The sequence below is a fragment of the Microtus oregoni genome, unplaced genomic scaffold (assembly GCF_018167655.1).
Source record: "Microtus oregoni isolate MIOR12 unplaced genomic scaffold, Mior012 000010F_ref0000083, whole genome shotgun sequence".
Lineage (NCBI taxonomy): Eukaryota > Metazoa > Chordata > Mammalia > Rodentia > Cricetidae > Microtus > Microtus oregoni.
The window spans coordinates 37,094,492-37,107,604 of NW_024543069.1; the positions used below are offsets into that span (position 1 = coordinate 37,094,492).

Here is a 13,113-nt window from a genome sequence, read left to right on the forward strand (position 1 = left end):
TTCTTCAGTCATTGATGCAACAAAAACACTCTGCTAACTTGTTTCCTTCCCTAAATAGAGAGCTTCACCTTCTTCTTAGGTCTCATGTCTGCTTTTCTCATCCCTACTTTTGTATATTTTACCACTTATAAAAATATACCCATAGCATTATGCATCAGCTTTGGAGGGGGGTGTTTGTTTGCCTGGATTGGTTTGTAAAGATTTATTATTATTTTTAATTAGAAGAGGTGGTGTGCATACATTGAGTGCAGTGCCTGTAGAAAAGGCATCGGATCCCCTGGAGCTGGAGCTGTATACAGGTGGTTGTGAGTTGCCCAGCATGGGTATTGGGAATCAGATTTGGTTCCCCTGGAAAAGCAGTACGCACTCTTAACTGTTGAGCTATCTCTCCAGCCCCTTATGTGTGTATTTCCTATGTATGTAAATAATATAATAAAAATTGTTACAGATACGCCTTTTTGCAGTCAAAAGTTTTCCATATTACTACATGGATATCTCATTTTTAACTGTCGTGTGATTTTCCATTGTGTCAACAAACCACTTTGTTAACTTTTTCCAAAGAACATTTACTTTCGCTTTCTACTTTTGACTATTATTAATAGTATCATATGACTATCTTAGGATATGTCTCTTTTCACATTATAAGAGGTTTTTTCTAATTACATTCTTAGGTAATATATCTCTAATTACATTCTTAAAAGTAGCTGTATTTCTATTTTCAGCAGGAGGTACACATAAAGACTTCTTAGCTTCCTCAAGAGCACTTGAACTTATAATTTAAAAAAAGAGATAAAAGAAAGAGAATGTCAACTACAAAACAATCGGCCTATACGCTCCAAAACAGATGCATCATGGTGTCCGTCTATAACCTTAACACCCAGGAGGCTAAGACAAGAAGATTGCCGGGAGGGGCTAGTGAGATGGCTCATTGGTACATCCTGCTCTTGCAGAGGACTTGGCTTCACTTCCCAGCAGCCATGGAAGGTGGCTCATAGCCACCTATAACTCCTGATCCAGGGAGTCTCAGTCCCTCTTCTGGCTACTCGCATGCACATACCCCCACATAGGAACACACAGATATATACAGTGAAAAATAAAAGTTTTAAAAATAAAAAGTGACACTGTGTTAGAGATCAACACTGGCTTGGGGAAATGGCTCATTGGGTAAAGAACTTGCCGCACAATTATGAAAACTTGAATTTGGATTCCCAGAACTCATATAAAACTTAACACAATTGTGCTTGCATATCCGTAATCCCAGTGCTCCTCCAGGGAGGGTGGCAGAAAGGAGGCTCCCAGAAGCTCAGGATGGCTGCCCTGGTGTGTGCAATGGCAAACAAAAACCCCCTCACACAAGGTAGAAGACAAGGACCATGCCTCCGGCTTCCACACACATGTCACATGTATGCGCAATCGCCTTCACACAGACGTGCACACATCACACACACACAAGTTAATTTATTCATTAATTAATTAACAAATCAATGATGCATGATGTCCAAAAAGAACATTGTGTGTATCTATAACATTTAAATCTAGGTTCTGTATAGGAAAGAAATCTTTCTCTTACCACAGTGATCTCCACTTCTGTTCTTTTTTCCTACATATGTTATAATTCCATTCTTCTTTAGAACAGAACTGAATTCCCTATGTATGCATACATTTTCTTAATCCATCCGTTGATGGACATTTCGGCTGGTTTCATGCCCTGTCGACAGTGGAGAGTGCAAAAGTAAACTAGAATGTGTGGGAACCCCTGTGCTGTGTTGACGTGGGGCCCCTACACACATACCCAACAGAAGTAGAACTGAGTCATTTGCTAGTTTTCCTTTGGTTTCTCAAGGACCTTCCACCCTGATTTCCATAGTGAGATAATATGTTTGTCAGGCAATAAGGGCAGAGGTTAGTTCATCCTTGTTCCTGCCTATGTCTTAGGTCTGTTTTCCCTCTGACTTAATCACCTGGAGCAAACCTGCAATCCCTAGGACCACACAGTTAGTAGGGAGTAGGTTATTAGCGCCTTTTCTCAGAGACAAGTACAGTTTTAACAAGCTGTAGAAGAAGCACTCCTCGCCTTCTCACGGAACAATCAGAAAACAAAAGTGTTGTAGGACCCAGGCGTTCTTGTTTCTCAGGCATTTTCCTTGTAGAAATGAGCAAGCCCCAAGGGAGCGGTATGGACCCAGATGCTGGTGAAAACGTCCTTAGACTGTAAAGTAACTGGTGTTCTCTGTAACCAGCATGGAACTTATTGTTAATCCAGGGACAACTGGGAGGGGGGGATCTCATTTGATTTAAGACCACATTCCACAAATATTTTCCAGAGCAGTGGTCCTCAAGCAGCCTAGTGCTACAAACCTTTAATACAATGTCTGGTGTTGTGGTGACCCCAACCATAAAATTACTTTGTCGCTATTTCATAACTAATATTGTTACTGTTACGAATCATAATGTAACTATCTGACATGCAGCCCACGGGTTGAGGACCACTGTTTCAGAGCATAGAGAATGTTTCCCTAGATGTTCTCATTCATACAGTTACACCTTCAATCCGCTTGCCTCATTTGTAGCTACTGTGTGCGGCAAGGATCAACTTCTTGGCTTTCCTACAGGAGAGTCTATGACCCAGCACTACGTGTAAATGATCTTTTCTCCATCTCTTTAAAAAATAGTTATTGTTTATTATCATTATTAATCGCCATTTTATTTTATTTGGATGGGTATTTTGTCTGTGTTTATGTCTGTGCATCATATACATGCCTGAAAAAGGCATCGAGTACCCGGGAACTGATGTTACAGACAGCTGTGAGCCACCGTGTGAGAGCTGAGACTTGAACTCGCAAGAGCAGCCAGTTCTCTTGATTATTGAGCCATCTCTCCACCCCTGTATGTATGTATTTAGTGTATGTGTGAGGATGTGCATGAGCGTGTGTGTGTGTGTGTGTGTGTGTGTGTGTGTGTACTACAATATAAAACTGGCTCTCAATAAATGGTAAATGAATAAGTGAGCTTAAAATCTGTCTTTCCTGGTCTGGTTTCCTTTGAATGAAGAGCCAGGTCAATCCCAAGATTTCTCAGAAGCTCTGATGGAAGGACAAAGGGAACACTAGTTCTATGTCCTTGGCAAGGTTGTGGCTGGAGCTAGGGTTGAGGTCTCGAAGGAGTTAAGGATTCAGCGCCTGTGAACCCAACTTTTCCTTCTGAAGGCCTTGGTCATTAGTCTTAAGGCAACTGTGCCTGAGGTATCCTATGTTCTCTTTGCCAACATTGTTTGATTTAGCTCTCTGCTGACCTTGGCCCATTCTCCTCTTGTAAAATAGAATATAACTTCTTAATAACTTGCTTGACATAAACCCTCAGATTATGCAAAACCTCCTGGTCCTAGCTCTCTATCGTCTATATTTTCTCATCCCCAGTCCTCCCGCCTGGCAGTTTGGGATGCTGATTCCTGCAGGTTTGGGTTGGAATATGACTGGGGACACAGGATTTTTAAGAGCATGGGATCTCTGTTGTCACATAGCTGTCATTTTTCTCTGACATTGGCATTTCAGATTGTCCTCCCCCCGCTTTAGTCACCTTAATATCTCACAGATCACTTAGATTCAAATGTTTTACTGCCTTAAAACTTGGGTGGGTTTTTTTTTCCATTCTCATAATGACTACCTTTTATCTCAGGCTCCCCCATCTTTTTCCTGAACCATCTTTTAAGTGTGATAGTTTTATATATGTGTGCACAAGAATATATACAGTGCACCCTGAATTATGAAGCAACTCATGAATGTACAAAGCCACACCCACATGAGTGGCAGCAGTATTTGCTTATTGCCATTAATTTGCATTTTCCTTTATCACACATCTCTGTCAACATCTAAGAGGCAGCTGCGCTCCTAAAATTTGGGTTCCTAATCCTCTTGCTTTTCTTTTCAGATGTAGGTCTGTCACACCTAAGAATATTCCAGGAACACATAGAGCCTAGATTTCCTGGGTTCTGAGCTCTGTAATATAGCTTTATACCGTGTGAGATATTTTGCAACTGGACATTTTCATTTACTGTCATGCTTCTTTCTCTGTTTGTTTGGTTTGGGCTTTGGTTTGTTTTGAGACATGGTCTCACTATGCAGCCCTGGCTGTCCTGGAACTCACTATGTACTCCAGACTGTCCTCAAACTCACATATGTACCCAAATGCTAGAATTAAAGGCAGGTGCCACCGTGCCCGGCTTTAGCATCATGCTTCTAAGATCCATCCCGTGTGTGTGGCTGTGGTTCATTTATCAGATAAATGAGCACAGGGAGCTCACACTGTGTGAGGCTCTATTTCCCTTTCTTCCTGATGCTTGTCTAGATTGTTCGGTGCTTGCTGTTTAGGACAACATGGCTTCTAACTCTACTGTCATGTCTCTTGGCCACTTGTGCAGTTTTGGGAACATTTTGCTAGTGTTGGGCTTTAGAAGATGGCACCAAGTTGTTCCCAAAGTGTCTTGTCCATTTGCTCTCAAGCCAGGAAAATGTAGCCGTCTCCATTGGTCCATGGCTTCTTCAGCAGCTGTCTTTATTGAGTGTATGCCTTGTTCATTTTCTTTATTAAATGTCAACCTGCATCTCCCCTTTGTTACAATATGTACGTCCTCAGGAATAGACTGTATGTGTGTTCTATAAGTTTGGTACCATGTATGATTCCATTTCTGTGAAATACTTAGGTGTCTTTTTTCCTGTTTAAAAATATCAATTATTTGAAATTTTCTATGTTAAAGAAAATACAATAGTTGAATAAAGTAATATTTGATTCTAAATTTCTTACAGCAATTACTAATATTTTCTCCCATTTTGTGATTTCCTTTTCTGTTTTTAATAGTATCTCTGTATGTAGAAGTTTCTAAATCATAATAAAGTTCAAATTATCTTTTTTCTATTAATTAGAATGTTTATTGTGTTTTTAAAAAACCACCTGGCAGTGGTGGCACACACCTTTAATCCCAGCACTCAGGAGGCAGAGGCAGGTGGATTTCTATGAGCTCGAGGCTAGCCTGGTCTACAGAGTGAGTTCCAGGAAAGCCAGGGCTACAGAGAAACCCAGTCTCAAAAAAGTAAAACCAAAGCAAAAAATATATATTTTTTTCTGAAATAATGATATTTTTCTTAAAGGATTAAAAAGTTTCATCTTTCACATGTAAATTCAACTGGAATTAATTTTTTATACATGGTATGAGTTTGTCATCCAAATTAAGTTTTTTCTCATGAATAAATAATTATCCTACAAGAATATTTATTTTGGCTTAGAGAAATAGTTGAAATATATGTTGTTATGAGAACAAACATGTAATGCAACAAAATATGTGAAATTCAGAAAACACTAAATATAGCAAATAATTATACACACCACACACACATACTACACACTTCATACACACACCACACACACACCATACACACACACCACACACACATACTACACACTTCATACACATACCACACACATCACACACACACCATACACACATACTACACACTTCATAGACACACCACACACACATACTACACACTTCATACACACACCACACACACACACCATACACACATACTACACACTTCATACACACACCACACACACATACTACACACTTCATACACACCACACACACATACTACACACTTCATACACACACCACACACACACCATACACACACACAGCACACACACACACCACACACACCATACACACACAGCACACACACACATCACACACACACATAAAATTTTAAACAAAGATGCTAGACTACCAGCACCCAAAAAACAACAGTAATTCTCTTTGAATGGTGGGGTTATTGGTGATTTTGTTCTAGTCTTTTGCTGTTTGCTCTAGAGAGAAATAACCTTGTGTCTATGGTAACAGCATAGTTCAGAGCACCGCAGAGAGAAACCACTGGAAGATAACCTTTGATATCTTCCAACCCAAGTTTTACAAAATGCTTTTTCGTTCCTGAGATTAAAAAAGAGCACAGGTGGGGGTGATGTAGTAAGTTCCAGCAGGAAGTGAAAGGGCTAAGCTCTGCCCCTGGGGAAATTCTCTGAGAACAGTCATCTAGAGCCCTGCCTGTGCTGTCTGTGCTACAGGGATGTAAGGCTGTCTGCAGAGCGGCCTGGACTTTCTCATGTGTCGCACTGCTGATTTAATCATTTCTTTTCGCCTAACAGCAGATAATGAAAAGACTCATAAAACGGTATGTTCTGAAAGCACAAGTAGACAAAGAAAATGACGAGGTGAATGAAGGTAAGCATCTCCAGCAGAGACACCTTTCTTCATAGCTAACTTAAGGAACACGGGAGCTGAGGCAGGGCTACGCTGCAAGTTCAAAGCTGCCTTGGGCTACATAGTGCATGCTAGACCAACCGGAAAGGCCTAGCAGAACACTGTTTCGAGAAAAGGGTTTTAAGTCCCAAATAAATTAAAATTGGAGGCTAGCACCACAGCACAGATCTAGAGTCGAAAAGAAATAAACCTGGGGCTGGAGAGGTAGCTCAGTAGTTAAGAGAAAGTGCTGCTCAGAGAACCTGAGTTTGATTCCCGTCATCCATGTTGGGCAGCTCACAGCTACCTGTAACTCCAGTTGCAGGGACTCCAGTATCTCTGACCTCTGCAGACACCCGTACTCATTTGCAGACACCTACACAGAAACACGCAGACATGCACAGACACACACATGTACACGCACACATAGAGAGAGAGACAAATTAAAAATAAATGGAAGCTCCTTTCCAACCCAGATAAGTTCCGACTGGATCTGCCTGTCCTGATAAGAGAAAGGCTAACTTAGCAAACACTGTTGATGAATGAGCTTTAAAGCCGTTTCCAGGTGAAAACAATGAGTCCTTTTCAAACCTGAGTCAACCCAACTGGAATGTTTTCACAGAAAAAAAATCTATCAATATATAATAAAGGACCAGGAAAAATTCCTATTATGCTAGGCTATACGTAGGCTCAAGAAGGTAGTGTTGGGATGGAGTTAGAATGGAGACAGAAATCTTATCAGTTGCCCCACATCTTTGGAGTACAGAGCTAGCTATGGACGCGGGAGGAACTGTGTGACTGTAATAACGCCAAAAGTCAGCAGTGTTGAACCCTTGCCCCAAAGAGGGATGTCAGCGAGAAGCAAATTTAAAGAAAGTTCTTTTCCTGTTGTTGTTGTTTTTTGGTTTTTGAGACAGGGTTTCTCTGTGAAGCTTTGGTGCCTGTCCTGGAACTTGCTCTGTAGACCAGGCTGGCCTCAAACTCACAGAGATCCGCCTGCCTCTGCCTCCTGAGTGCTGGGATTAAAGGTGTGTGCCACTGCCACCCGGCTGAAGAAAGTTCTTAGTAAGAAAGTTGACTACACAACATATAAGCATATTAGATGAGGTAATTCTTTTTATCCAGGAAGCAAAAGTTCAAGGCTGAATTCTGTATTTACTGGATTCAGAATCAAAGAAAGAAGATCTGGGGATGAAGGGCTCACTGTGGGAGAAACTTCACTTGGGCCTCTAGACTTGTATCAAACCAGACCCACAATATTCCTCCATTTTCTTTCTTTCTTTCTTTCTTTCTTTCTTTCTTTTTTGCCACAAAATGAATCTGGTGTATACTTTTTTTTTTTTTTTTTTTTTTTAGTTTTTTTTTTTTAGTTTTTTCGAGACAGGGTTTCTCTGTAGCTTTGGAGCCTGTCCTGGCACTAGCTCTTGTAGACCAGGCTGGCCTCAAACTCATAGAGATCCACCTGCCTCTGCCTCCCGAGTGCTGGGATTAAAGGCGTGCGCCATCACTGCCTGGCCCTGGTGTATACTCTTGAATAAGAGTTAAAACTTCCATGGACTGGAGAGATAACTCAGAGGTTAAGAACACTGGCTACTCTTACAGAAGTCCTGAGTTCAATTTCCAGCAACCACATGGTGGCTTGCAAACATCTGTAATGAGATCTGGTGCCCTCTTCTGGCCTGCAGGCATACATGCAGACAGAACACTGTATACATAATAAATAAATCTTTAGCAGGACAGTGGTGGTGCACACCTTTAATTCCAGCACTCGGGAGGCAGAGGCAGGTGGATCTCTATGAGTTCAAGGCCAGCCTGGTCTACAAGAGCTAGTTCCAGGACAGTTAGGACTGTTACACAGAAAAATCCCTCTCTTGAAAAAACAAACAAACAAAAGAATTAAGACTTCCTTAAAATAAAAAGATTTTCATGGTATGTTTAAATTTTTTTGTGTCCAGGGCTCCATACATGCTAAGCACATGCTGTATTACTGAGTTACAGCTCATTTGATATTTTATATAATAAAAGAACATACAGAGCTGGAGAGATGGCTCATCCGTTAAAGGCTAGGCTCACAACCAAAAGAACATACATGCTGGAGCATGGTGAAACATGCCTGTCATCCTAGCACTCAGGTGGTAAAAGCAAGAATATCAGGAGTTCAGGGCCCATCTTAGCTACACAGTGAGGTTGAGGCTTGGGTTACATGAGACCCTGTCTCCATAATTATAATTACCAGTCATACAAATTATACTTTAAAAGTATCATAAAACTGTCATGATAAAAAGCCACCCTACATTGTACCCCATAAATATATATAAAATTACTATTTATCAATTAAAAATAAAGATTATTAATAAAAGGAAATATCTTCAAAGAGACATCTTCATGCTATTCTATTATTTAAAAAGATGAATTCTGAGTTCCACTGATATCCAGAATGGAGTTTTAGGATATAGGTAATATTCTGCCTCTAAATTTGCTTTTAATGTCAATGACTTCTCTGCATCCCAGTTGGATAGCTCCCAGAACAGCCCTGTGTTCCACTGTAACCCGTGTATGCTCAGAGTGCTGCCAACCTGAGTGCAGGAGCAGCTGGGTTTTAACCTCTAAGCGCTGCCTCCCCTGAAGAGATAGGAGCCTGCGTGGTGCAGTGAGCATCTCTGCTGGCTTCCTCTGCTCCTCACACCCTGGCCTCTGTACCAGACAGACCCAGCCCTGTGTTCATGCCACTGACTAGTGAGCAGCTTCCTTTGTGTCCTCTCTTTCTCTTCATCAAATTTGATTTCAACATCTATGTACTTGCAAATTAAATTAATTCATTTTTAGTAAAGCAATGGACAATAACTGATGTGGGTGTGTCAACCCTCGAGGGGAACAAAAGGACTCCTTATGTCTAGCAAGGCGATAGTGTGACTGTTTAGGGGAAGGTGTAACTGGAGGGTTTTTTTTTCTGCCCAGTTCCTAAATAACCACTCTGAGACTTAATATTAATTACAATTGCTTGGCCAATGGCTCAGACTTATTACTAACTAGCTCTTATATTTAAATTAAGCCATTTCTATTAATCTGTGTATCACCACAAAGCCCATGGTTTAACAGGAATCTTACTCCTGAGGCTGCTGGCATCTCCCTGGCTCCACCTTCTTTTTTTCCTGTTCTCAGTTTGGCTCTCCCACCTAGCTATATTCTGCCCTGCCATAGGCCAAAGGAGCTTTATTCATCAACCAATAAAAAACAACACATATCCTCAGCATATAGAAGGGCATCCCAGGGGCTGGAGAGATGGCTCAGAGGTTAAGAGCGTTGCCTGTTCTTCCAAAGGTCCTGAGTTCAATTCTCAGCAACCACATGGTGGCTCATAGCCATCTGTGGTGAGGTCTGGTGCCCTCTTCTGGCCTGTAGGCATATATACAGACGGAACATTTTATACATAATAAATAAATATTTAAAAAAAAAAGAAGGGCATCCCATATCAGAAAGGGTTGTTTGTTTGGTTTTGGTTTTAGAGGTATAGTCTTTCTGATCTACATAGAACTTGTTATATAGAACAGATTGATCTCAAGCTCACAGACCAGCCTCTGGCTCCCAAGTGTTGGGATTAAAGATGTGTGCCATTATGCACTTCAAAAGTATCATTTTATTGTTTCATCCTATGTAAATGCATCTTACTTATTTGCTTTAACATTATGAGCAATGTTGTAGTTGGCTAACCCTGTGCTAAGAAAGGCTGGGCCATAACGCAGTGGCAAGGTACTTGCCTAACCTACACTGGGGTGTGCTTTTAAAGGCTAGCTTTTTTTTCCTTCTTTCTCTCTTCCTTCCTTCCTTCCTTCCTTCCTTCCTTTCTTTTTCCATGCAGGGTTTCTCTGTGTCACCCTGGCTATCCTGGAACTCGCTCTGTAGACCAGGCTAGCCTCAAACTCACAGAGATCCACCTGCCTCTGCCTCCAGAGTGCTGGGATTAAAGGCGTGCGCCACCACCGCCCAGCTAAGGATAGCTTTTCTTGAACACCTTAAAGGAGAACTTGAAATATCTACCTTGGAGACTTTCTGAAGCAAATGTATTCAGACTGACTGAATTTCGCTTTGTGTTTTTGTCTGAATATCAAGAACAAATCATCACTTACACATATTTTTTAATACAAATGCTCTAGGTGAACTGAAAGAAATCAAGCAGGATATCTCCAGCCTCCGTTATGAACTTCTGGAAGACAAGAGCCAAGCCACGGAAGAACTAGCCATCTTGATTCATAAACTCAGTGAGAAACTGAACCCCAGTGTGCTGAGATGTGAATGAGGTAGCATCCTGCAATCAAGCTTTGACAAATAGCACAAATGTGGGCAATAATATTCTTAAGTATGAAATACTTGAAAAACTATGGTGTAAAGCTCTAGTCTTAACTATGTTTATCATGCAGAACTTTAAAATTAAGCTAGGTGGCAATGATTTCCATTACATGAAAATGATTTCATCAATTGACCTCAACATTACAAACAGTGACATGCTATTGTATTTAGAAGCCCAGGATTAATGTCACTGACAGTTTCGTTACGTTTGTCTTTATATTACCTGTTAGCCTCTAAGAGACTGTAAGCCCCTTAGGGGACAGGGATCACATCAATGTCATCTTTATGTCGCCAACATTTAGTGCAGTGCCTGATACATAGTAGGTGCTTGGTAAATGTTGACACCAACTGACCTGAACAGCCAATAGCATCCAAGAACAGACAAAAGACCATCGCTATGTAGCATACCCTCTCAGCCGAATGCTGAGGTGATTTTCTTAAGAATAGAAACTGAAGATGTTCTACAACCAGCTATGACTTGTTGAGATTTTTCTTAGACTTTTAGGCATCACTGACAATCCTCAGAGCTTCGGAACTCAAGTGGCGAATTTCACAGTGAAATGAGCTAACTGAAAATAGAGTGACCCCACATATTTAAGTTTCATAGGATTGTTCAAAAACAATCATTAAAGATTTTTCTAAAATATATGTGTTTGTGTCCTTTCTCTTTGTATCTTTGGTTTGATGATGTAAACATAGTCAATAAAGAAGTGGTTTTTCAAGTTGGGGGTTATTGTAAGCTTTATTTTGGTATCTTCTAATGTGTGCCTCTAATGTTTTAATGCTAAATTTCAACAACTGACTCCTTGTCTTGCCTTCTGCTCCTTTCTGGGGTTTATATCTTAGATACTTAGTTACTGTTCTATTGCTGTAAAAGACTCCATGGCCAAGGCACCTGTTATAAAAGAAAGCATTTCAGCACTGGGAGGCAGAGGCAGGTGGATTTCCGTGAGTTCAAGGCCAGCCTGGCCCACAAGAGCTAGTTCCAGGACAGGCACCAAAGCTACAGAGAAACCCTGTCTCGAAGAAGAGGAAGAAATAAAAAAGCATTTAATTAGTTTCAAAGGCTCAGTACACTATCATGGTGGGGAGCATGGCAGTACACAGGCAGACATGGTGCTGGAGAAGGACCTGAGAGTTCTATATCCTGATCTTCAGGCAGCAGGAAGGGGCCCTGGGCCTGGCCAGGGCTCACCCCCAGTGCCCAGCAGCTTCCTCCAACAAGTCCACACTTCCTAATCCTTTCAAATAATCCTACTCCCTGATGGCAAAGATATGAGCCTGTTGGGGTCATTCTTATTCAAGCAACCAGAGGAGCAAAAGCAGCCACTAGGACTGTCTGTGGGAAGCAGGGCCATTCATTCCTGCCACACCTTTCCTAGCAAAGAATGCTAATCTCTTCTACAACCGAGCTTGTGAGGGGACTTCCTGGGACTTGTTTACATAGCAAAGCTGAATTGACTACACGCACGACGTCTGTGGTTCCCATAAAGGGACAAGAGCCAGGACAGACTATAAAACCTTTGTATCCTCCAGGTTTGGATCTCCCGTGCAGTTGCGTTTAGATCCTGTTCATCTTCAGTGTATTCCTGTCAGCTCTCACTGGGACACAAACTGGGATCACAGGATTTTCTAGTCTTAAAAACCAACAATGATACCATGGCTATCACACAGAAAGACTTACTAGACATGAAGACAACAATGAATACCAAATGCAGCTTCCTAAAGCTCTGATAGGTTAATTAATTTCTGTCTTAGGGGAGTTAAGAAAAGGATTGTATGCATATTTTGCTACCACTGTAGAATTATGTCATCAGTTTCTGTTCTAATCTAAAAGTACATGTTTTAAACACTTCAAATTTTATGCATTTTATGAAATGCCTCTGAACGGAATAAAACCGATTTTTTTTTCCCATTGTGACAAATTGCTATAGGGTTTAAACCAGAAGCAAGGTAAAAATTTATTTTATGGCATGACCAAACTTGCAGTCTCCCCAGAATTAGGAGAGAAAAGCGGTCCTTATCAACAGTAGGGAATTTTTTTATTTATTTATTTTTGTTTGTTTTTTGTTTTTTTGAGATAGGGTTTCTCTGTAGCTTTGGAGCCTGTCCTGGAACTAGCTCTTGTAGACCAGGCTGGTCTCGAACTCACAGAGATCCGCCTGCCTCTGCCTCCCAAGTGCTGGAATTAAAGGCGTGCGCCGGCAGGAATCTTTTTATAGTCAGGCTCTGAACTTTAATTACAAAAGCATAACTTTTGTAGTAATCAATTTAGTTAGCTATTTTTATGATGATAGGAAAAGCATATGTTATGTTTTTATAGTCAGCCGGTTCTCAGAACATGCCATGAAACAATGGAAACTATTTACAATGTGTAAATCACAAGATAATAAAGTCAAAAAAACATGGACATAATTAGAGAAAAGCACCATAAGACATAATATAGAAATAAATCAAATTCTAACATGCTTAACTAG

At 40.8% G+C, this 13,113-nt stretch overlaps 1 protein-coding gene across 3 annotated transcripts in view; it reads left to right on the forward strand.

The window, feature by feature from the left end:
• The window catches only part of Trpc3 (transient receptor potential cation channel subfamily C member 3), a 68,485-nt gene extending 57,175 nt beyond the window's left edge, over positions 1-11,310 (forward strand). For 2 of the 3 annotated variants that reach the window (XM_041659583.1, XM_041659582.1), the window contains 2 exons: positions 6,196-6,271; positions 10,444-11,310. In XM_041659583.1, coding sequence (XP_041515517.1) covers positions 6,196-6,271; positions 10,444-10,586 — 219 coding nt within the window. In that variant the 3' untranslated portion in view covers positions 10,587-11,310. The remainder of the gene's footprint in view (positions 1-6,195; positions 6,272-10,443) is intronic. The other variant, XR_005974944.1, reaches the window with a different exon arrangement.
• Positions 11,311-13,113: the final 1,803 nt, after the last annotated feature.